Genomic DNA, 25,698 nt, shown 5'->3' on the forward strand with positions numbered 1-25,698 from the left:
GTAATGAAAGAGGTTTCTTTCCCTTGGAATTTAATTTCACGCCTGAGACTCGGTGATTAATTCCTTTCTCCTCCTTCACCCCGCTTTCCAACCTTTCCTTGGCTATTCTAACAGTCCCTCTGCTTCTGAATTTTGCAGTGTGGCACTGAATTTGTATACTACCTATCAATTAAGTGTTATGTTGAGTAATTCTTCCAGCATACAGTATTCTACCAATTCTCTGGGGTCAGTGAGAAACGATACCATGGAGTCCTCCAAGGGGAGGGTCCAGGGAAGTAAGTCAGTAAGGTAAGAACATTGAATGCTTGCCTAACCCTGAGTGGGGAGTGAGGAGAAAAAGGGGCATCGGTCTTTTTTTCTGAAACATAATCAGAATGGTGCAATCAAGATGTTTCAGGACACCAAAGGTAATAAATACCCCTGCAAATATTCTTCCATCTTTTCCCAGTTGGACTAAACATGCCCCAGAGGCCACCATTTCTAGTCATAGCTCTGGTCATCTCCCTTTTCTGAGACTCTGTAAAATAGAAGGAACTTTTGTTCCTTCCCAAGAAGAAGCATAATACAGCAGAAAAAATAGTGGATTTGAATTAAGAATCCTGGGCTCATATCCTAGTTTCTGTTACTTGTGGGATCATGGACAAATCACTTCCCTCCTCTGGGCTTCAGATTCTGCAATTCTCAAATGAGTTTGGACTAGATGATCTTGAGGTTGTTAAATTTGATGCTCTATAGAGTAACACACACACACACACATACACATTGCCTTCTTTCTCCTTCCCTGTCCTTCCCATCCCTTTTCTCTGTTTCTCTGTCTTTCTACACACACATATGCACACACACACACACACACACACACACACACACGTATATATGGTCTCTGTTGTTGTTCAATTCATTTTCAGTCATGTCCAATTCTTCATGACCCCATGTGGAGTGGGGTGGTTTGCCATTTTCTTCTTCAGCTCATTTTCCAGATGAGGAAATTGAGGAAAACAGGGTAATTCCCTTGCCCAGGGTTACATAGCTAGTAAATGTCTGAGACTGGATTTGAACTCATGAAGATGAGTCCTTACTCCAAACCTGGTCTCATATCTACTGCATCACCTAGCTGCCCTCGATATGGCTTTTGCCAGCTCTTAATTTATGATTCTATGATCTCTAAGATCTTTACAATGGCAGGCTTTATTATCCCTTTCCATTGAGAATGAATAAGATGTAACAGTAAACAGCAGTAACACAATTATTCACTGCTACTGTATGATTACTCATTGGTGAGCAGAATATAGTGAAACATAGGTCCATCTTGGATGCTATCCATGAGGAATCAATTACTCAGGTATCTAGAGGACTTTATGGAACAAAGATCCCAACTACAAGGAACTCACCAGTGTCATGATGCCTTCCTTCCCTTAACCACTAGTTAACAGCCATTCACCTACTTAACCCTGGATGAGGCTATCTATGATCAGCAGGTAATAAAAATGGGTTTATTACCCTCTAGATCCTTTTTGTGGGAAGGGCACATTAATAAGCAAAGTAATAGACCATTTCAGCAAAGTTTAGAATAACAGGAAGGACTCTGCTGATAACTAACTGTCTGAAATTATATAGGCTACTTCTCCTTTCTGAGTGTCAATTTACTCACATGTAAATTAAAGGTGATGATCTCCATGATCTACTCCAGCACTGAGAGTCTAAAGTTCTGTGGTGGGTAATTTCATCCCCTCTAAAGAAAAATCCACCAAACCACCTTGATGGAGTACCTTCCCTAGGTAATAATACCTATAATAATAATAAATAGGAGGAATAATACCAAGGGAGGAAGAGATCTGATCTCTAGCCCCATAGCCAGGAAGAATAAGTCATACGTGTATGGCAACTTTTTGACTTACAGCGCGATTTCTTGACAGCCCTGTGAAATAGGCAGTATAGGTATGTTTATCTCCATTTTACAGATTAGAAGGACAGAGGGTTGAAATAACTTTACAGCTCTCAGAGCCAGGTTTAGGACATCCACAGAGAATGCTGTCAACAAGAGCAAATTAACACAATCCATTCTCTGTTATCTGTACTGATAGAGGAAGAAAGCAGCCACTCAAATCATTCTCCTAAATCTCTTTTGATTTAGGAGTAGACAGACAGCATGGTGTACCAGTGTCTAGCATACTGAGCTTGAAGTTAAGTGATATGTGTATTAAAGTACTGCTGCTGACTAACAGTTTAGCCACTGCTAAATCATTTAACTCATCTAAACCTCAGTTTCCTAATCTGTGGAATGGCAATAATACCTGTATAGTACACACCTTGAGGAAGATGAAGTTCAAATGAAATAATGTCATTGACTTTGCAAACTTTTGGAAACCACATCAGTGTCCCCTGGTATGATGACCTGAGTGGATTTCCCACCTTCTGTATTGATTCCTGATTCTATTTAACTAATGTTAAAGCAGAAAGTAGCCTCCACATGTATTAGATGGAAGGAAAAGATTAGCCATGGTGGCAAGAACACTGAGCTTAGAATGGAACCCTTTGGGTAGACTCAGCTTCAGTACTTATTAATTAGATAACATTGGATAAGTCCTGGGCCTCTTTGAGCACCTCCTCATTCTATAAATGAAGAACTCTATCAGGAACAGTCAGTGCCTTGCAGGGTCTCATAGCTAGTAAGTGTCTAGGGTGGGATTGAACGTCCTGACCCCAGTTCCATTACTTATACGCTATGCCATACTGCCTTTCATCAACCATAGTAGTAGTGACAGAAATAAAAGTCCAACCCTTTTCCTAAGTCACAAACTCCCTCTACAATCACCCAACCTCTGTGTAAAGATCTGCAGCAGTGGGCATGTGTGACCCTGGGACGGGAGGAAGAACCATGATTGAAGCTAAAGCATGGCGTCGTTGTGAGGTGGAGACAGGAAGTTCCTCAGCATTGTGACAACCTATGCAATAACATGGAGCTAAGAGTTATGGCTCCCACGTATGCTTGAAGATAGATGGAAGGCATCTTTTAACTGGAAGAAAGAAGGCCTGGGATAGTCTGAGACCCCTTGCCACTTACTAACCATGAGGCTTCTCTTCTCCAGATTTAACATATCTTGTTCCTTTAACTAATACATAGACTCAAGGCCCTTCACCACTTACCAACCTATCATGGAATATAATACTCCAGATGAAGTCTTTATTCATTTCTTTATTCCCAGAAATTATACCTTCTATATGCAACCTTACCTTTTTTGACTGCCACATGGCATTGTTGATTCACATTGTGTTTGTAGATCATTAAAAACTTTAGGATTTTGTATTACTGAAGTTGATTGTTTATGCCCAAGAATAAGACTTCACATTTCATCTCTCTTGAATTTCATTTTAGTACATTGAACTCGATGCTCCAGTCTGTCAAGATCTTTTTGGTTACTGACTACTATCCAATATGTTAAATATCCCTCCCAGTTTGTGTCACCTACAAATCTGATGTGCATTTTAACTATGCCTTTCTCCAAGTCATTTTAAAAAAAATATTAAACATCAAAGAGCCACACTTACTCCACTAGAGAGACCTTTTTCCAGGCTGATGTTGAACATTCCAACTTCTCTTTGAGTCTTCCATTCAACCAGTTCTAAATACTTATAATCATATAATCAATCATCTAGTCACTATCTCCCTATCTTTCCTGTAGGGAATACTTCATAAAAAAAAACCTAGCTAAAAACCAGGTAAAATAAACTGCAGAATCTCCCCTCATCTACTAATCTAGTAATCCTATCAGAAAAGAAAATAAGGTTAGTCTGACATGACCTCTTCTTGATGAATCTGTACTGGCTCTTTGTTACCACTGGCTTCCTTTCTACATGTTCACCAACCATTCCCATAATGCTCATTTTTCAGGAATTGAAGTCAAGCTCATAAACGTATAATTTGCAGACTTTGTCCTCTTCCCTTTTTAAAAGCATGGTCAGCACTTGCCCTTCTCTAATCTTGTCATATCATTTCTGTTTTCCAACTTTCAATCTTTCAAACATCACTGGTGGTCACTTCTCAATCATAAAACCCTGTTTAGTACCAGAGGAAATGATTCAGTTAGGCTGAATGAACTTGAATTTATCAAGTACACCTGAGGGCTCCCTTTCTATCTTTTTACTTTTGGTGGGGTATAAACCCTCCTGTTAATCATTTTTGTTCTGCCATTTTTTTCAGAGAAGTTAAGAGACTTGTTGAATATCGCACAAGTAGTAAGCAGCAAGACTAGGATTGAAATTCTAGTTCATTGCCACTAAATCCATTAATCTTTCTACTCTATTGCACTGGAAATTAGTTAATATATGTACAGTGCTTTATAAATCTGAAAGAGCTTTATAAATGCTAGCTCTTAACATGAAGATAAGGGTGAAAAAAATCAGAGAAAAGTATTTTCAAAACTTTTAAAAAACAGTTTATATTTCGAAGTCCGATTCTTTTTGTACAGCAAAGCAACTGTTTGGACATGTATACATATATTGTATTTAATTTATACTCTAACGTATTTAACATGTATTGGTCAACCTGCCATCTGGGGGGGGGGAAGGAGGGGAAAATTAGAACAAAAGGTTTGGCAATTGTCAATGTTGTAAAATTGCCTATGCATATATTTGGTAAATAAAAACTATTTTAAAAATCAGTTTAAACTCTGCCAAAGCTATAACCACACTAGGACATTGGGTGAACAATGCTCCCATTTAGGGATGTCTGGATCCAAACTGATCAGCTTCCCATTTACCCACACCACACCATCACTCAAATTTCTTTTTTTCCAGAATCTTTTTGGAGCATTGTTAGTGCAAAATCCCTAACATTGTGATCTTCAGAACTAGAAAGGACTTTAGGGATCATCTACCTTTTACAAATGAGGAAATTGAGACCCAGAGAGATTTAATGGTACATTATACATTATCTACAAAGCTCCCAGGTTTAGAACTTTATGCTGGATCTGAGTGATATTGAGTGATAATCCTCCCCAAGGTACTAGTAGAACGTTTTTCTAGTGAACTTTAAGACAACCCATGTTTCCCTACCCAGGAAAGAGAACCAAAATATACTAAGCTGCTTTAATTTTTATCTTTGAAGCTCTAGCACCTAACACCTAGAACCTGTCCATCTAGGACTTAGTTGTATATTATTTCGTTTTGATTCTAATCTTATCATGGGTGAAATTTGAACCTCAAGCATAAAAGCTGCCCATCTAATGCCTATGCCCTCAATTCTTGGATTCTCTAAAGAAATGAACTCTTTTGTCCCCCTCTCAATCACCAGTTCACCATAAAGGAGAGTTCCTATCATCTTCACCATTCCCAAGCCCAGCCAAGAGGAGACATTTTCTTCTTGAGCAGAGGCTACTTCCAAAGAAAACTGGAGCATCCAGGTGGTACAGTGGATGGAGCACCAGCCCTAAATCTAGAAGACCTGAATTCAAATTCAGCCTCAGATGCTTGCTAGCTGTATAACTTTAACCCCAATTGCCTCAAAAAAAAAAAAAAAAAGAATCCAAGAAGATTGTAGAGAGAAAAGATTGTAGGAGAGGACAAAAGAATAGTTTCAAGTCGGGGCCCTTGGCAACAAGAACTAAGTCTGAAGCCAGTGTAATTGGGGAGGAACAAACTCACAGGGCCAAGCCCAATAATATCACTTGGGCTGGAGGGTCTTACACTGCGTCCTAATCTTTCCTCCCCTGGTTTTTGTCTCATTTCCTTCTAGTCCTCATTCCTGGTTCCTTTCCTCTTATTTCTCCCTCCAACTGTCTCTATCTTGTTTTCCTTCTTTTGCCCTTTCATCCTGCTTCTAACAACAACAGTGATAATAATCCCCTCTACATTTTATTTAGAGTCAGAAGCTCTCTAAGCTAGAGAACACTTGGAAGCTCATGGCCATAAAGAAAGAACCCCATTGAAGTTTACAAAGTATTTTAAAATTCCTTGCTCTCCACCACAAGCCTATTAATCCCATTTTAGAGATAAAGCAGAAGTTCACATAGCTAATAAGTGGAAGAAGCCAAAAGAGAGACCAAGACTCCCAACTCCTCAGACCATTGTTCATTCAATGTCTTTTTCCTTGGTAAAATTTTCATTGAAATTTTTTGTTCTTTACATCACCTTCACTTTCCCTTTCTCCACTCAGGAAATTGTCCTTTATTAGAGATAAGACAGACAGACTGAGACAGACAGACTGAGACCGAGAGGAGGAAAAGTAGGAAGAGGAAGAGGAGGAATTATTTTTTCTCCTTAATTTTATTTTTTTGGATATCATCCCATCATAGTTCACACCTAGCTATACCCTCTGTCCAGGTACATTCTTTCTAACTGCCCTATTAAAGAAAAGGTTCTTAGGACTTATATAAGCATCATCTTCCATATAGAATGTAAACAGTTGAACTTTACTGAATCTTTTGATTTCTCTTCCTCTGAAATTATCTTGCCTTCTAACCCGAGGCCTGTTGGCTCTACGTCTAGCCCAGCTGAGAGGATGGGGCCACCCTGTGGTGGTGGGATAAGGACTTTCTGGAGTGTTTTCTCAAAGGCTTCCAAGGTGTGACACTGCACAAAAGTGAATTATTACTGTTACTGTTTGTAATACAAAATCTTTCTTTTGGATCATTATATGGCCTCTAGGCCTTGGTCTAAGCTCAGATGGTTCTCTCCCTCACCTTCTGGCTAGTGATCCTAATCCTCTTTTGCCTTACAGACCCAGCTGAATCGACCCCCACCATTCTTGACAGCTTCCATTCCAGGGAAGTGAGGGCAGGCCAAACTGTGGAGTTGCCCTGCACTGCCTCAGGCTACCCTGCTCCTGCCATCAGGTGGCTCAAGGATGGGCGGCCCCTCCCCACAGACAGCCGCTGGACCAAGCGCATCACAGGGCTGACCATTAGTGACCTGCGGGCTGAGGATAGCGGTACCTACATCTGTGAGGTCACCAATACCTTTGGCTCAGCGGAAGCCACAGGCACCCTCACAGTCATTGGTAAGTGCATATGCGTTACCAGAACAGGGCTGCAAAAGCTCCCAGGTTCAGAACTCCATCTAGATCACTCCCCCAAAATGTTGAGTGATAAAAGAGCATTTTTCTAGTGGCCTTTAAAAATAACCCATGTTTTTCCAACCAAGGAAACAGAGCCAAATTATACTAAGCTTCTTTGATTTTTGTCTTTGAAGCTCTAGTACCTAACAATGTCTGGAATATAGAAGGTGCTCAAAAACTGATTGTTTGGTTTCTGTTTCTTAGGACCAGGTAGTCCAGACTTTTTCAGAATATCCTTCTCTTTTGGGGAAAATTGTTCCATGTAGATAGAGTCTATCTTAGGGAAAATGTAATGCCCATTCAAGTCACTTGGATATGAAATAATGTCTTTCTCCCCCTTCTTTCTTCCACCTCATCCTCTCCCCTCTGCCAAAAAATCGACTATTCATATAAAAGAAAGAATCAAGCAATTTCAGAAGCTAAGAAAGAAGGAGTGTGTGTGTAGAATCCTAATGGGCTAATCATAGCCCTCCTTGCCATTTCCCAATGTGGGGCAAAGAAAAGTACAATTACTGATTGTTCCTTATCATTCGTTCATTCATCCATCCATCCATCCATCCATTCGTTCGTTCACTATTCATTCAATAAATACTTATATAGTGCCTTCTGTGAGCAAGGCACTAAGCTAGGGAATACAAAAATAGATCCGTCCCAGGTTGAGTTCTTAAGAAACTTATGATCTAATGGGCGAAACACATGGAAACAAATTATGTGTGGTATGGTGGGGGAAAGTATATTTGAAATTAGAAGGCCTCTAATCATATCCTGGATCATCTTTAATGCTTATATGACCTGGGACAAAGCACTCCATTTTTCTAGCACTCAGTTTCCTATCTGTAAAATTAGAAGTTAGACTAAATCAATGGTTTTCAAACCTTTCCATAAGTCAGTCCACAAGAATTTATCAAGCACCTACTATGTACCAGGCACTGTGCTAAGCACAGGAGATACAAAGAATGGCAAAAATGATCCTTGCTCTCAAAGAGCTCATGAGGAAAATAAAAACAACTGTGTACTAAAAAAGCTATTTACAGGATAAATTTTAGATAGTCAATAAAGGGAAGATATTAGCATAAGGGAGATTAGGAAAGGCTTCTTGTAAAAGGTGAACTGTTAGCTGGGGCTTGAAGGAAGCCAGGGAAGACAGGAGGCAGAGACAATGAAGGGGAACATTCCAGGCATAGAGGACAACTAGTGAAAATGTCCAAAATCTAGACATGGAATATATTGTGTAAGTGGTGCCATGAAGGCCAGTGTCACTGATGGGAGAATTCATAAGGGGGTGGGGGATAAGGTATACGAGGACAGGACAGATGGGAGTAAAGCAGGTTATGAAGGATTTTGAATATCTACCAGAATATTTTATATTTCATCTGGCAGATGATGGAGAGCCACTGGAATTTACTAAGTAGGTGATCTTATGGTCAGAACTATACTTTAGGAAGATCCCTTTGACAGTTGGGTGGTACATGAACTAAAGTTGGGAAGGATTTAGAACCCTTAAGCTGAAACAAAATTTTGTCAAAACTCTTGCAGTAAAACTTTCGAAATCATTGTCAATACTTATTGACAAATAATGTAAGGTTCATTTAAAAAACAAACTTAGAGCGTTTTTCAGGGTTCCTTACAATCCAGTTTGGAAAACATTAAATTGACCAAATGACCATTAAAGTCACTTCCAAAAATAGGGTTCGTGTCAAGGAGATGGTACAGGCAAACTGCTTTGGAAAGTTTGAGAAGAAAGAGCTCAATTATATTGGGGGGAGGGGAAGGTTGGAAAGACAAAGAGATAGCTTCTAAATTGGGACTCAAAAGAAGGTTTTCCAATAGACAAAAGATGCTTACATAGAATCCATCTAACCCATAGCAGTGGAGGGATATCAGGATAAACAAAAGCACAGTGTTGGAAGCATCCACATTGATGTCACTTTCCTAAATAAAAAAGGACATTAGCCACATGGGATGTCACACACTTGTAATCCCAGCCACCAGGGAGGCCGAAGCTGGCAGATTTCTTGATCTCAAGAGTTCTGAGCTGCAATGGGCTATGCAGATCTCTGAGTATCCACATGTGAGTTCAGCCAATATGATGAGACTTCTGGAAAGTGTGCGCCACCAGAGTGCCTAAAGAGGAGAGAACTAGCCCAGAACAGAAATGGAGCAGGTCAAAGCTTCCATACCAATCAGTAGTAGGATAGAGCTTGTGAATTGCCCCTGCACTTCCAAACTTGGTGATATGGAGAGGTCAGAGAAAGGAGGAAGGAAAGGAAGGAAGGAAGGAAGGAAGGAAGGAAGGAAGGAAGGAAGGAAGGAAGGAAGGAAGGAAGGAAGGAAGGAAGGAAGGAAGGAAGGAAGGAAGGAAAGGAAAGGAGGAAGGAAGGAAAGGAGGAAAGAAGGAAGGAAGGGAGGGAGGAAGGAAGGAAGGAAGGAAGGAAGGAAGGAAGGAAGGAAGGAAGGAAGGAAGGAAGGAAGGAAGGAAGGAAGGAAGGAAAGAAGGAAGGAAGGAAGGAAGGAAGGAAGGAAGGAAGGAAGGAAGGAAGGAAAGGAAAGGAGGAAGGAAGGAAAGGAGGAAAGAAGGAAGGAAGGAAGGAAGGAAGGAAGGAAGGAAGGAAGGAAGGAAGGAAGGAAGGAAGGAAAGAAGGAAGGAAGGAAAGGGAAATAGTGAGGGAGAAAGAAAGAAAGAAAGAAAAGAAAAAAAGAAAGAAAGAAAGAAAGAAAGAAAGAAAGAAAGAAAGAAAGAAAGAAAGAAAGAAAGAAAGAAAGAAAGAAAGAAAGAAAGAAAGAAAGAAAGAAAGAAAGAAAGAAAGAAAGAAAGAAAGAAAGAAAGAAAGAAAGAAAGAAAGAAAGAAAGAAAGAAAGAAAGAAAGAAAGAAAGAAAGAAAGAAAGAAAGAAAGAAAGAAAGAAAGAAAGAAAGAAAGAAAGAAAGAAAGAAAAGGAAAGGAAAGGAAAGGAAATTGATGGATTAGTATGTGCACATGCATAGATTCATGAGCAAGGAGAAGAGTTGTCAGCTTAGTCATAAATGAAGCTCCTCATTTCTAACTAGGTTACTAGACCACCAGGATCCAACTGCTCTTTTTCCATTGAGTGAGAAATGATTTATTATATTAAAGAAAAGTACTGTAGTGACATTCAGAAACTTGCCCTAACTAGCCATGTGACCTCAAGAAAATCTCTCCTCTCTATGCCTCAGTTTACTCAACTGTAAAATCAGAGACTCTGGCTAGAGATTCTCTAAGGTTCACTTTCCACACAAATCAAGTTAGATCTAAACAACTGAAAGAATATCAAGTGCTCATGGATAAACTGAGCTAATATAATGAAAATGACAATTCTTTTAAAATTAATCTCCTTATTCAGTGTCATACCAATCAAACTGCCAAGAGAACATCTGAGGTTCTTCCTTCTGTCTATGCTTGGGAATCTATGTATTCTTGTCTTCCCAGAATATATGGAGATGAGGCAAGATAAGGATTTGGGAGGGTGATAAGAGGGAAGTAGGGCATGTGCCTGGTGGACTGGACTGTGTGGGAGCCTGCCCTCTCTACATTTTCCCAGGAGATAAGGGGAGTGGAGCAGAGCTCTGAAGCCCTGAGTATTTGCTCTTCCTAAAGGCAACATGGGAAGTTGCATATCTAGAACTGAAGAGGTGATAGGAGGGACTTTCCCAAAAGAATGGGGCTCCATTCAGGGAATAGCCCACTGTAGGAGACAGAATGTCCCAGAAAGCTCTTTTCTCATCCTTGAGAGGCACAGATATCCTTGGGCCCCCCTCCCTCTCAAAGATGGTACCATTCCTTGGCTTAGTCTATTTCCTCTAAGCATCAAGCTGCATATCCCATGGTCTGCCTCCTCCCCTTCCTCGGGCTTCACAGGGAGCTAGTGTGTGATATTATCTATGGTACTCCCATGGCAGCGCTGTCCCTGCTAAGATTTACAGTGTGGTTGGAAGAGCAGACAGCGGTCCCCAGCAAATCAACCCCATGTGTTGAGAACGACAGTAAGTGATGTAAATGCTTTGGATGAAATGCTGAAAGTTCGATATTAAGGTGCCTTGTGTTTCCTGTTGGGACCTGAGCTGTATTAAATAAACCTGAGACATGCAAACAGCAGCAGAAAGATGGATTGGGGTTTGTGGATGAGAGTGAGATTTAGGTTTGGTTTAATGCATCCTCCCCTAGAGCATCACTGGACAGAGTCAGTAGGCTCCTTCCATTAAAAACTGGGCACTAACTCATAGTGCATGTGCACACTCATACACTTATGACCCAGTCATCCAGGTAGAGCAATGCAATGCCAGAGCATCTGTCAAAAAAAGAAAGTTCTGAGATGCATGACCCAAGCAGAAGAAGTCACAGAATTTCCATTCACTGATGAAGCTCATAGACACTGATTCAGGAATTCACCTGGGGTAAAGGGGTTGGGCAGTGGGAGAGCGAAAAAACAACCTACCTGAATGTGGGTGACTGCTGCAGGCCTAAACCCTGGCCCAGCACACCTGTACTTACACACATGCTTACTCATAGCTGCATTTGCTCACATCCTGGCACATGTATGCACATTAAACACATACTCGCATGTATACATGTGTGAATATACAGACATAAACACACACATGTACATGCCAACCAATATGTGCCATCTCCTCCATGTATATATACATGTGCTAAGACATTGATATTCATGCATATATGAGACAGAAGAGTTTTCCTGAGCAGCTCGCCCTAAAATGACGCCCTCCACAGAACTGAGCAGCCTAGCCATGCACACACACATGTAAAACATGCCCCCCCTGCACGCATGCACATCCCTATGCTCCTAGCTACACACAGATAGGCACACATGCAAGGTCTGGGGAATCCTGCAGCTGAATCCTTCCATTGTGAGCTGCTACAGGGGACCCAAAGCTCTATGTTCTCTGCGGTAGAGAAGCCCAGGAGAGGTTGAACCCAAGAGAAATTGAAAGCAGAGCCCTCAGTGGGTTGGGGAGAAGAGGAAGAGGAGGAAAAAGGAAGGGGGGATCAAGGCCATGGACGTGCTCTCTCGGACCAGCTGAGTTACTGGAATTAACTCTGCCTTATTTAGTAGCACAAAGGGTGTCCAGCTGGAGGAATCCTTCCCCAGAACTTCAAAGCCCTAATTCCTCACTTAGTGGAGAGTCATAGACTCACAGCACAGCAGGGCTGGAGGGAGCCTTAGAGACCACATAATGCAGCCCCCCTCATTTTATAGACCCAAGAAACTGAGGCACAGAGGTTACATGGCCTTCCAGAAGTCACACAATTAGCGTCAGGGGCAAAATTTGAATCAGATGGCTTCTGACCCCTGTCGCCACCCTGCTTTTAGGCGACTTGTCCAGCTCAGTCCCCGGTGTCCCGTCCCCACTCCCCAGGCCATGCTGTTTCCCCTGCACCCCCAGCAGTAAGCCTTTTTTTTCTTCTCTTTCTCCTCGGCCCCCCCTCCCGGCCCAGACCCCCTCCATGTGACCCTGACGCCAAAGCAGCTGAAGACAGGCATCGGAAGCACCGTGATCCTGTCCTGTGCCCTGACGGGCCCCCCGGAGCTCACCATCCGCTGGTACCGCAACACGGAGCTGGTGGTCCCGGATGAGACCATCTCAATCCGCGGGCTCAGCAACGAGACCCTGCTCATCACCTCGGCCCAGAAAAGCCACTCTGGAGCTTACCAGTGCTTCGCCACCCGCAAAGCCCAGACAGCCCAGGACTTCGCCATCATTGTTCTGGAGGGTGAGCAGAGTGGAACGGAAGGGGCTGAGAGAGCAGGCAGGGACTCACAGACACACACACTCACACACACACACACACACACACACACACACACACGCCCCCGGACCACCAGGCCCCCTGCCACCACGCCCTCGGGCCACCCCGTCCTACCTGGCCAGGGCAGAAAACAAAGCTCCTTAGCCGAGACTCTCACTCTCCACCTGTCACAGGGCCTGAAGTTCCGCCCTATTCATTTCTTGGGGTTCTGAAGGCTCTTTATCTTCCAGAATCCCTGGGGAAACCCAATTGATCCCCCCTAGTTTCTTAGGATCGATCATACTTGCGGCCTTTATCAGCTCTCACCTCAGGGAGGATTAGCTAATGCTAGCTGAGGGTGAGGACCCAGCCAGCCACCCCTGGAGCTCTCCTGGTCTGCTGTCCCCAGAGCCAGCTTTTCCGTTACATGACTCACAGAAAAGTGACTTCCATCCATCATCTCATGTAAATGCTAGGAGTAGGTAGCCTCAGGTGGATGGGGCAGACAGGACAGCCCCGCCTGGCTTAGACCAACATCTGTATCTGAACCCAAAATGTGTGGCATGCAAATGTGGTAAACCTGTCCATAACAGTAATAATAACAGCAACTTATTCATGAATGTCCGTTTTTTAATTTGCAGATTAGTAATGTCTCCTCTTCTTGTATCTGGCACTCTCAAATTGACCAAGTGCTTTCCTCATGACGAACCTACAAGCAGTTAAATTTAATTGTCATCCCCATTTTAGGAAACTGAACCTCAGAAAAAGGAAAGTGACTTGTCCAGCGTCAATCAGCTAGTTAAGTGATGGCCTCTGGATTCCAGCCCAAGTTTTCTGATTCCAAATCAAACATTCTTTTCACTACGCCTCATTTTACATCCGTTTGGTCCTCACAGTCACCTGGTGTGGTAGATGGGATGAGCTTCATTTCCCCCTCTTTACAGATGAGGAAACTGAGGCAAAGAGGGACTAAGTGATTTGCCCAAAATCATAAGCTAGGATTAGAATTCTGATCTTCCGACTCTGGGGCCCAGAAGGAGGCCCTGGAGATAGACCTTGCCGCTGCTTTGGGCAGGTCGCTGGTGCTTTTCCAGCCCACCCGGGTCTCCGTCGGCCCCTTCCCTTTCCACTGGGGTGGGGGAAAGGCCCCAGGGATCCACTCTGTGTTGTGTGGTGATACCAAGGCTGGTTTCCTCCTGCCCCTTCCCAGATGGGACACCCCGAATCATCTCCTCCTTCAGCGAGAAGGTGGTAAACCCTGGGGAGCAGTTCTCACTGATGTGCGCAGCTAAAGGCGCCCCGCCTCCCACCGTCACCTGGGCCCTGGACGATGAGCCGATCCAGCAGGACGGCGGGCACCGCACCAACCAGTACACCATGTCAGACGGCACGACCATCAGCCACATGAATGTCACGGCCCCCCAGATCCGAGATGGGGGTGTCTACCGATGCGCTGCACGGAACTCAGTGGGCAGTGCTGAATACCAAGCGCGAATAAACGTAAGAGGTGCCTGTCTACATTTAAATATCAGAATAGGCTATTAATTTCCTTTGTCATCTTTTTGGTCACCATTATCATTGTGGTTATTATTATTGATTACGATTGTTAATTATGCTTTTGATTTGGGTGGAGGATCTCACTCTCTCCCCACTCCCACTCTGTCTCTCTCTTCCTCTTCTCTTTTGACTCCGCCCCCTTATTCTGCCATTCTTGTTTGTGCGTGTAAGTGATGTCTTTTATTCCCCATCCTTTTCTACCTTAGGCCTCTCCTCCCTCTGCCTCTTACCTCCTTAGCTCTTCTCTTCTTTTCTCCAGTCACTGAGGGGCTTGGGCATGCCCCAGATTCACCAACCATCTGACTTCCCTTACCACTGCATGCAAGCCTACCAGGAATAGGAAGATGGAGGGTCGCTGTGGGCCAGAGACTAACAAAGTGAATTTTTATATAGCCTGTTTCCTCCTAACCCACCATTTGGGAACCTGGCACACCTGAGTTGGGAAGGGAACCAGCCCAGCTGTCCCCTAGTCATGAATTACACTCTGGATTACTGATGGGAAGAGTTAAGATTAAGGTGAAAAATAAGTCATAGAACTGTGAATTCAAAAGGGGTCTTCAACTCCAGATCTAGAAAGTGGGACTAGAGTCAATGAGTCAGCCCATCCCATGTAGGTTTTATTTCTTTTCTGCCATCGTCCTCATTCAACCTTTACTGGCTAATCCCTCAAAGATATGGAGGCAGCGGCCCCTTTGTCATGGTATGGGGGAAAGTACTGGATCTGGAGTCAAAAGAAATGGGCTGAAATTACAACTCTAATAATTGACAGCTGTATGACCTTAAACAAGTCACTTCTCCTGTCTTACCCTCAGTATCCTCCTGAGTTAAGTGAGAGGGTTCACCATATCACCAGCCTACCCAACCCTGAACTGCACTGAGCCAGTGGTTGCAGCCATGATTACCTCAAGGTCATAATACAAAACATGTCTTTCCCTTATTCATTGGGGGAGAAGGAAAGTAGAGCAGATCTTAAATGCCCACTTTCCTCTCATAGATAAACATCTTTCTATAGAATACTAGGAAAGAGATATAGTGATACAGCTCGTCCTTACTCATCCCCTAGCTGACTTTTCATAATCATCATCCAAAAGAAGAAGTTTCACAATCAGAGGTGGTACCCTTGGGTTGGTCTCCTCCTACTGTTACTTCCTCTCGGATAGCACCCTCATTCCCCACCCAGTCCATTATAAAGTCATACATACTTTTCACTGCAAAAGGAATTTCAAAAAAGTTATACACAGATTGAAATTATGCTCCCTTTGTGTTACTCTGCACCAATCACTGAGCCTTAATTTGGGCACATGAGATTTGATATCACAAAATAGATTCCTCCATCTCCTGGCAAACATAATTTTCTAGTATTAAAAAATGTATGGATCTCTCCTTTCTCACTTATGTCAACTATATCTTTCTTTTTTTGAGAGACTAAAGTGCTCTAAGATTTGCAAATGTGCCACATCACTAGCACAATGTGTTTTAAAATATATGTATATGTGTGTGTGTATATGTGTGTATATATATATATATATATATATATATATATATATATATATATATATATATATATATATATATATATAAGTTTTGTATCAAATTGGAGATTAAGGTTAAAAGCCCAACGGCAATATCCCAATTCCATCCAGCCTTCTCTCTTCTTCTTCAATTCTGGGCCCAGCTCCTTTTCCAGCTGCTGCTCCTGTCCTAGGTATATGTAGTGAGGGACTAACTCAGTGAAGAAGCCTTCCATCTGCATGTCATAATTTGCATAGTAAACATTTTTCATCTATTTAGCTCCTCACACGTAGGTGGTTATGACAACATTTTTTTAAATCATCATGGATTACTTGAGTGAATGATGATTATTTTTAGTAATTGTAAATCTCATTGGGAGGTCCCGAAATATCTCAAGACATAGTTTTAAATCATTAAAATTTTATCTCATAGAGGAGTACTTAGAGCAGAGGTGTCAAACTTAGGACCATTAGGCAGTCTGAAAAACTCCTGAGTGTGGCTAGAACCACATTAAAACATAATTGGGAAATGTTTCAAAAAATAAATACAAAATACGGTACAATATAAACAATGTTAATTTCTGATTTTTTTAAGTCAATGTGCTCCCCCAGGGATCTGTTCTATTTGAGTTTGACACCACTAATCTGGAGAACTTCCCTATCTGGGAATCCCTCTTTTGGACTCTTTGTAGGACATCTTCCATAAAGTGTCAATCACCTTTAATAAGAATGTTTATGTAATTCTTGTTTTAACATTAAAATCAGTGTTGTGCAAGAGGGTTACAATATATTTCAATGATAATCAATATATAAAGGGATATTAGGAAGCAAGTTGATACAATAGAAGAAGCATTTGCTCTGGAGGCACAGATGATGGGTTCAAATCTCCCCTCTGATCTTTTCTTGTTTGATGATTCTGGGCAGGTCATATAACTTCTTTAAACTTCAGTTTCCTCATCTATAAAATTGGATTAAATGATTACAGGAGATACATGACCAGAAAAGGAAGTGAGCTAGTCATATAGGAAAGGCCAGGTGGCTGGCCCAAGGAGGATCCGCTGGAACCCAAACAATGTCAAAAAGCCTCATGCAAGGCCTACAGATTGTTGAGTAGAGAAGCTATAAAGAAAAAGACAAGCATCTCATGGGATGAGAAGGCAGGGATGGGCAGTGATCTGCACCAGTGAGAAGAATGCCTTCATTAATGGCATTTTAGGGCCATTAAATTATTGAATACAAAAGTATTAAGTATAAAAACATGCATTTATAAAAATATGCTCTGGCTAGCTACCCCCAGTCCCAGCTTTTACCGTCAGTTAAGTTACCCAGCTAGTATTTCCTCTGCTGTGAGGGAAGTTCAAGAAGCCAACTACATATAGTCGAGATAAATCACACATTGAAACTCAAATTATGCATTTCTCTTGGCTCAGGTTTATAAGACAAAATAATCCTTTCCAGGTGCTACTGTCACCGTTCCTATTTAAGTCTCAAGGTCTTGCCTCTTGAGATTATAATTATTCTTAGTACTTAATATTATTATTTTTAACAATAATAGCTCATACTTATATGGTATTTTAAGGTTTATAACACAAAATAATCCCTTCCAGATATTACTATCATCATTCCCATTTATGAACATTTAACCTCATTAAGACTTAGGATTACAGTTATTCATGTTATTATTATTAAAAATAATAATAGTTCATACTTGTATAATTTTAAGACCTATTTAAATGCCTTGGGAAGTAGATAGCACCATAAGTGGCATTATCCTCATTTTATAGAAGAGAAAACTGAAACTTGGAGAAAGAAAGTTTCTTTCCAGCTCTAAATCCTATAATCTTCTATAAATCTGTGTCTCCTGACTTTTTCAGATTACTCCGTCCTCTTTCTGTTCTCCAGTTCTGGCTAAAGTACTGCATTTTGCCCCTTCTTTTGGTTCCTGGAAATGGCCAAGGAATCCTCTATGGATACCAGATCTTTTTTTTTTTAATTTTTTAAAGTATTCCCTTGGCTCTGGCCATAGGAATCCTGTTCTCTACCCTCTGCCCTACTAATAGACTCTGACAGGACTATACTTCACCTCACCAAATTCTGTTCTCTTTCTCCCTCCGCACCCCTGCCTACATAGTTAATTTTTTTTTTTAAAAAATATCTTTTGAATATTTCTTATTCCACTACCACAGGCATTATCTCCCCATTGTAAAATGAGCTGGAGAAGAATATGAGAAACCTCTCCAGTATTTTTGCTAGGAAAACACCCAAAAGGGGGTCACCAAGAGTCAGACATGATTTGAATGTTAGAGCTTGAAGAGACCTTTGAGACCATCATATCAAAACCCTTCATTGTACAGAAGAGGAAACTGAGTGGAAGGGACTTATCCAAGGTCACACAACTAGTTGTTGATAGAGCTGGGATTTGAATCCTGGTCCCTTCACTCTGGACACTGCAATGCTGTTTCTCAGCATGTGCTAATTCAGGAATCTATATAAAGACAATCACCAACTTACTTAGGGAAGACCTCATTTTAGTCTTCTCTTAAACATTTAAAAGACTTAAGACTGTATATTTTACATAAAAACAGAAAATCTCATTGTCTACATGGAGGTAAACCACAATTAACAATCACTGGGGAGAAGGAGTACAGTTAGGTACTAACCATCCCTCTGCTCCTCAGGCTGGCTAGTGGATAATTGTCTTATAAAAGGACGACTTCTAGGAAGGGGAGGGAACCCTCTAAAGTGAGCGATTTTGTAAGTTAAGAGGCTTCTTTGGGAGGTTAGAGAAATGCCCCAAATCCCAGCTTTTCTCAATCACTTCAAGTCAGAGGAGTTCTTATCTAGCCCTTCTTTGACCAGACCTAACACTCCTATTCCACTGCTTCTAAGTGACCTGAGAACAGAATTCCAGGGAGATACCTAGCTTTCTGTGGCTAACTTTGCCCCCTGTTTTCCCTCTCCCAACCTCTGCCTAGGACCCCCAAGTATCCGGGCAATGAGGAACATCACAGCAGTGGCAGGTCGGGACACACTTATCAACTGCAGGGTCATTGGCTATCCCTACTACTCCATCAAGTGGTACAAAGATACCTTGTTGCTGCCTGACAACCATCGCCAGGTGGTCTTTGAGAATGGAACGCTCAAATTGATGGATGTCCAGAAGGGCATGGATGAAGGGGAATACCTCTGCAGTGTTCTTATTCAGCCTCAGCTGTCCATCAGCCAGAGTGTCCATGTTGCGGTGAAAGGTAAGAATGACAAGAAAAGGCATCTTAAAGGAATTTATCATAAATGATTATAGCTTAGATCTACTCTCAGGTGTACCTTGTTCCCTGCCTGGATATAAGCTCCCTGAAAGCAGGGACCCTGTTTTAGCTAAAATTTATATCTTCCTTGTTAGTACCACTAATCAGTGGATCTTGATTTATTAAGAGTAGAGCTCATAATTATGGAGACTGAATCTAGATCACAGCATAATATTTTCATCTTGCTTTGTTTTTGCTTGATTTTTTTTCATGCTTTTTTCCGCCTTTGGTCTGATTTTTCTTGCACATCATGACAAATATGGAAATATGCTTAGAAGGATGTTTAACCTAGATTAGATTGCTTGATGTCTTGGGGAAGGGGGAGATAAGGGAGGAAGGGAGAAAAATTTGAAACACAAAGTCTTATAAAAGTGAATATTGAAAAGTAACTTTATATGTATTTGGAAAAATTTAGAAATACTATTAAAAAGATAAAAATAATAAAGCCCTTTGGAGAGATTTAAAAAAAAAAAAAAGAATTGAGCTCTGGGGATTGAAGAAAGGAATAATTAGTCCCTGCCTTTGAATTCATAGTGTATTGGGGAAGACAATAAAAAAGGGCTAAATACATACCAAATCTATACAGAGTGGATCCAGGATTCTGTGGCCCTCTAGTAAAGGAGATAACTGTAATAAATCAGAGAGTTAGAATCTCTCTGTTCTCCTTTGTAAAATTGTGAAGGGTGAGAGCTACTAAAACAGGTTCTCCCATGAATTGATTCCTAATATTTGGCCAACCCCCAATCACACCATACCTGGTTCTTCACTGAATCTCTACTAAAGAATTACTGTCATGCCTCTTAGTGGTGTAGAGGTCACTCTTGGGTTCTTGAAAGCTATGCAGATGGAGTACACTCCCCAGTCACTCCTACCAGAGATTAAAAATACAGGCCTGGTAATGTACTGCATCTATATTGTCTGGGGACCCACCTAAGAGCCTTTGGCTTATCATCTGGTTAGTGGCAAAATAAAAATGATATTTTGTGGAGTGACAGCTAATCCCAAAGACATATTTAAGGTTCCAGAGGTTTCAGTTGATTGGATAAATTGCTAGCATTTCTGTGGTGCTTTAAGATTTCCAAGGTGCTTTAAAATCATTCTCTCTTTTAATCTTCACAACAACTCACACTCTTGGGTGGGTGCTATTATGATTCTCATTTTAGAGATGGGGAAAATCCAGCTGTGTCCTCAGACACAAGGAATGTGTTTGAGGATAGATTTGAACTCAAGGCTCCTTTATTCCAGACCCAGCACTTTATCCATGTGCTACTTAACTACCTAGAATCATTGCACAAATGAAATCCCAGATCCAAACTGATGGGGTACCACCCATAAAAAAAGATCTAATTCCTGATTTGGGGGAATTTTATATTCACAGGTAACTGAAGAAAAGTCTCCATCTAGTATATGTATGGAAAGTTTAGTTATTTATGTCTTCTAGAGAGAACTTTGTCATCTATGAGCCATTTCAGGGGGACAAAACACAATTTAGGGTAAGGAAAGAGAATAGATATCAGTGGAACCTGAAGACCAGGTTATTCAAGCACAAAAATAGGTAAGACCTACAGACAGCATGAATTAGGTTTTAAGTAACAGGTAAAATTGAAAATGTTATGGTTTCATTCAAAAAAATAGTGATTAAGTATTTGTGATTAATTTAAGATATATGCATTATATAACTACTATCTGCCTAGTAGGGCAACATGGACACAGAACAAAACAAGTCTTTATAATAAAATCCAGTTTATATTATGCTTATATTATGTGTTTGTCATAAATTTCAACTTCTAGTCCAACTGATGAGTGGAATATATGGAAAGTTTAATAAGTAGACCTGACCAGGTACAATAAGAACTCAATAACTGTTAGAATGTTACCGAGTTCAGAAAATGGGGAAATCTCTGTGGTCTGGGAAGTCAGAGAGAGCTTTTCAGAGGAGAACTTGAAATGGACCTTGAATAGTGAATATTTAAATAAAGGAAAAGGATTTTAGGGGAAACGTTCAGTTGGAAGAAGTTGTGTGAGCAAAGACACTGAGGTGGGGAAATGGATGGTATGTTTGGAAGACTGATTGATTGAATATAGATTAATTAGAAAATGGTAGATGTATCAGCCAGTCTCCCTCACATGGAAGGCTTCTATTGAGAGATTTAACTGATGGAGGGCCTTAAATATCCAGCTAAGAAGTTTGAATAATATCATTTTTGATAATGGGGAGCCATTAAAGGTTTCTGAACAGAGGAGTAAAATTATACAAATTACCCTTTAAGAAAAATTAATCTGGTAACTGTGTGCAGGAAGGATTGAAACAGAACCCAAGAGGCAGAGAAACCATTTGGGAAGCTATTATTTAGTCCACATATTAGATGATAAGGGCCTAGCCTAAGGTTGTAGAAATGAGAACTGAAAGAAAGGGATGAATTCAAGAGACCTTGTGATTCATTAGAGTGATTGGAAGTAGGGAGAAGAGAAGGAGACATCATAGATGGAGAATGAGAAGACTATTCCATTGATGAAAATAAGAAAGTTCGAACAAGGAAAAATTAGTTTTCTGTTGTGGACAAATAAATGTCTATTGGATTAAAATGGTCAATTGAGCTTAAGGTGATGGCAGGACAAACTGGAGGTCTAGTAATGGATATATAGATGATTATGGATTGTCATCTACAAAGTGATGTCACTACATGTGACAAATGCTATGTAGGACTTGTCGACATGATGGTAGACAGAAGGAATAGAAAATATGAGACTCAGAGAGGTTAAGTGTCCAAGGTCACATAGCAGGTGAATCTCCTGTCACCATCCTTGAAGAGAGGATAGGAGGAAATATTGGAGACACAGGATTCTAAAAAGTCACAGAATGCGGAGGTCACGTTGTGACCTTAAATAGGTGAAGTGCCCTGATCACTTCATTCAGGGGGCTTCGATTTCATCATCTATATATAAAAAGAGGGGGTCGAGGTGACATAATCCCCCCAGCTCTAAGTCTGATCCTTTGACAGTTCTTAGGGTTCTCTTCCCACCCCTTCCCTCAGACCTAGCAGCCATCCAGCGTGTGCTGCCGGCGTGAGCCACGCACCCCAACTGCAATCATTGTGCACCGAGATTTGCAGCAGCCACGGCAAATTAGCTCAGTTGCAGCTGAATTAGAGCGAAGCCCCATCTCTCCCTCTCAGCTGTCAGTGGGCCGCCTGGATCCATTTCCTGTTACAAGCAGCGGAGCAAGAGTTTACAGTGTAAACATCACATATTAAAACATCTAACCTTTGCTCGGCTTGCCCGCACCCGGCGTTTGGCCATGTTTGTTGGCTTTTAAAAAAAAATTACAGTGTTCAGTCTGTGGAGCACACTGAACATCCTGCAAGCTGCTCCTGCCCATCAATTATTCAGCCCCATTCAGGGAGCCATCGGTCCTAATGAATTGAATCTGATGCATTCCATCTCAGTGACTTGCTAAAGCTCTTTGGATTGCACTGAAAAACAGCATTTTCTCAGACGATGTCATTGAAGGGTGTGTGTGTGTGTGTGTGTGTGTGTGTGTGTGTGTGTGTGTGTGTGTCCCCACCTCAGGAGGTTGTGAAAATTCATTAGGAGAAATGCAGTCCAGAAGGAGGGGGTTCGCTGGGTGGGGAGTGGGGGCAATCCTGAGAGCCTTTTCTTTGTGTCCAAAGCATTTCCTCCCCCAGGCCACCACCACCAACCCTGACCCTGTTTCCTGACACCTCCAGTCACCAACCTCTCCTTACTCTGATTAAAAATTCAGCTTTGCAGAAAAACCCATCATAGCTAATTAGTGATGATGTAGCTTGATTAACTGATGCCCTCCTTCAGGGGCTGCCCAAGGAGGTGCTGGCTGGCACAGAAAGGGGACACTAACAAGGTGTCCAAGTCCACAGGCACCGGAGGGGAAGGCAAGACCGAGGGCCAGAGCCCTTCCCAAGCTGTAACGACAGGACGACAGGAGCCAGGCTGGGCTGCTGGGGTGGGGATGGGGTAGCTCCTCAAATACCTTTGTTTCCTCCCTCTGGGCCCCGCCCCATCCCCTTTCATGTGCCAGCTTTCCTGGCAGCGATTAGGAATGGTTGCAGGTGGTGCTGAGTCGAAAATTCCCCGGGCAAGCTGATTATGGCCCAGGGAGATGAAGGGAGGAGGCAGAGCCACGGAGAATGCTGGCACACAGCTTCCCTGGGCCCTTGGCACAAGTGTGAACCGGCTGGCAGGAGAAAGCCAGGCTTCGCTGGGAGGGGGAGTACTTATATCACTGGACATCAGGCAAGGTCCCTGGCAGGATGCTAAGATGCAGGCGCATAAATCCAACATGGACAAGATGTCTTTGGGGCCCCCTTTAGCTGCAGAATAACGTGGCATAAAAGCAGCTCTGGGCATGCATGCTAAATCTTTAATTAAATGAGAAGGTGCAGCTGACTCTCTGGGCTCCTGGGTGCTGAATGTGAGGGAACATTTCCATCATCACATTAGTACCACTTAGGAACTCCAGAGCCGAAAACAGGCAAGGAAGGCGTCTTCTTCTGGCTCGCACCAGGACATTTGTGAGCAAGTAGCAAAAGCTCCTTTTAAAAGGCACCTGGGAGCTGTGGGTGTGCAGAACGAACTAACACAAACATACTCTACGACCCTCCTTTGCCGGTCTCTCAAAACAGGTGCACCTACTACCCAAGAAGCCCCTGACATGCTTCCTTCCTTTCTTTTTTAAATTTTAAAAAAATTTTTTTCCTGAGGCAATTGGGGTGAAGTGACTTGCCAGGGTCACACAGCCAGGAACATGCTTCCTTTCTTTACCCCACCCTAGCCTAAATGAAGAGCAAGAGAGGATATCTGGGGATGAATGCTAGATTCTTGACCAAATGAGTTTGGGCCAAAATTTAAATTCCCACTATTTGTTAGGGAATGTGGTTCTGGTGCCTACACTATCAAAAGAGCTCTCCCAAAGACACATTGATTATTATGAAAGATGAACCAAGCACATCTTAATTTATGGAAAGGAAAGAAATAGGGCGGAGAGATTATCAAAGCTATTAGCAGGAATTTTATTTTGCCAATAGAAGCCGGGAGAGTGATATATAAATGCCCTCTTTATTAAAGACATAGGGCATTAAGTAGCAAAGTCGGGCCATAATAATAATATTGACACCTTGTCAGGGTTTCACATCTACTGATTGTAAGGGTACCATAATCTCTGACACAGGCAAGTCTACAAGAACAGGAAAAGGTTCAAAGAGGATTGTCATGACTGTCACTGACCATGTGACAAAGAGTTATCATTTCTCAACCCTTCAACATATACTGTGCCTGAGACCTCAGGCAATTCAGAACTACAGAAAGAGAAAGACTCCCCAAAGACATAAACAGAACAGGAAACAGAAATACACAACTGTATTGTTCTGGTAGAAAGGTCTCACCTGGCTGTCTTACTTTTTTTTTTCCCTCCAAAACACAGTTCTATACTTTACTACTGTACTACCACAGACCAGCTTGATATTACCCCCAGAAGATTATTCTTATCTACTGTCTATAATCATCCTTAGAGTAGAAGAAAAGCTTGTGACCTCCTTAGGGTCACTGGCAATAGCTACGATCTTCCTGCCCCACATATCAGCTGTCTTACCTTGTGATTGTAGTAATACTTCCATTTGTATGGCCCTTTATAATTTTCTAAACACTTTTACATGCAGGGTCTCATTTGATCCCCACAACTTTTCAGCGAAGAGATGGTAGGCATGGTATCCCCATTCTACAGATGAGGAAATGGAGAAACAGGATTTAAATGGCTTGCCCAAAGTCTCGGAACAAAGTGGTGACAAAGCTAGGACTACTAGGCTCCAGGTCTTCTGATTCCTAGTCTACAACTTTACACTACTTCAAGTCCAGTCTCTCATACCATCCATATTTTGCTAATAACTGCAGTAAATAAAAAGAGCCCAGTCTAACAGAATGACATTGAGAGGTGCCATAAAGTCCTTATGGGCCCAAGCCAGCGGTCAACACATCATTCGCTAGGGCCTTGTCCTTCATAAGTGACCGTAAAAGCTTTATGGTAGACCATGATTTGGGTTACCATATCTGCTGCTCCTGTCCACCATTATTCCTCTTTAGATTCTCCTCTTCTACCTTTACCTCTTCCTCTGACATCATCATGATTAAAGGAAGGAAGGAAAAAACATTAAGTATTCAATATGTGAAAGGCAAAATGTATGTTAAGCCTTGAGCGCACAAATTTAAACATGACAGTCCCTCCTTTCAAGAAGCTTACATTCCAATTGGGAAAGTCAAAGGGAATGGTAATTGGACATAATTACTCTCTTCTAACCTTGTTCTCTAGAAGATTGACCCTTTTTCTTGGGTAGAGAAGCTTAATGGTAGAAGTCCAATGGTACCCACACAGTGAGGTTCTCAAGGTTCCCTTATTGAGGGGAATGCTATACCTCAGGCAGTAGCCATCATTCAAACACCAAAACACATAAGAAAAGGATGATCTTTGTTGTTGAGGGTA

The 25,698-nt window shown here is 41.9% G+C and overlaps 1 protein-coding gene across 2 annotated transcripts in view; it reads left to right on the forward strand.

Moving 5' to 3' along the window:
* Nucleotides 1-25,698, forward strand: part of DSCAML1 (DS cell adhesion molecule like 1) — a 489,982-nt gene that overhangs the window by 358,725 nt on the left and 105,559 nt on the right. For both annotated transcript variants that reach the window (XM_074304150.1, XM_074304151.1), the window contains 4 exons: nucleotides 6,716-6,994; nucleotides 12,524-12,799; nucleotides 14,025-14,321; nucleotides 18,858-19,130. In XM_074304150.1, coding sequence (XP_074160251.1) covers nucleotides 6,716-6,994; nucleotides 12,524-12,799; nucleotides 14,025-14,321; nucleotides 18,858-19,130 — 1,125 coding nt within the window. The remainder of the gene's footprint in view (nucleotides 1-6,715; nucleotides 6,995-12,523; nucleotides 12,800-14,024; nucleotides 14,322-18,857; nucleotides 19,131-25,698) is intronic.

Source organism: Sminthopsis crassicaudata, chromosome 3 (assembly GCF_048593235.1).
Source record: "Sminthopsis crassicaudata isolate SCR6 chromosome 3, ASM4859323v1, whole genome shotgun sequence".
Lineage (NCBI taxonomy): Eukaryota > Metazoa > Chordata > Mammalia > Dasyuromorphia > Dasyuridae > Sminthopsis > Sminthopsis crassicaudata.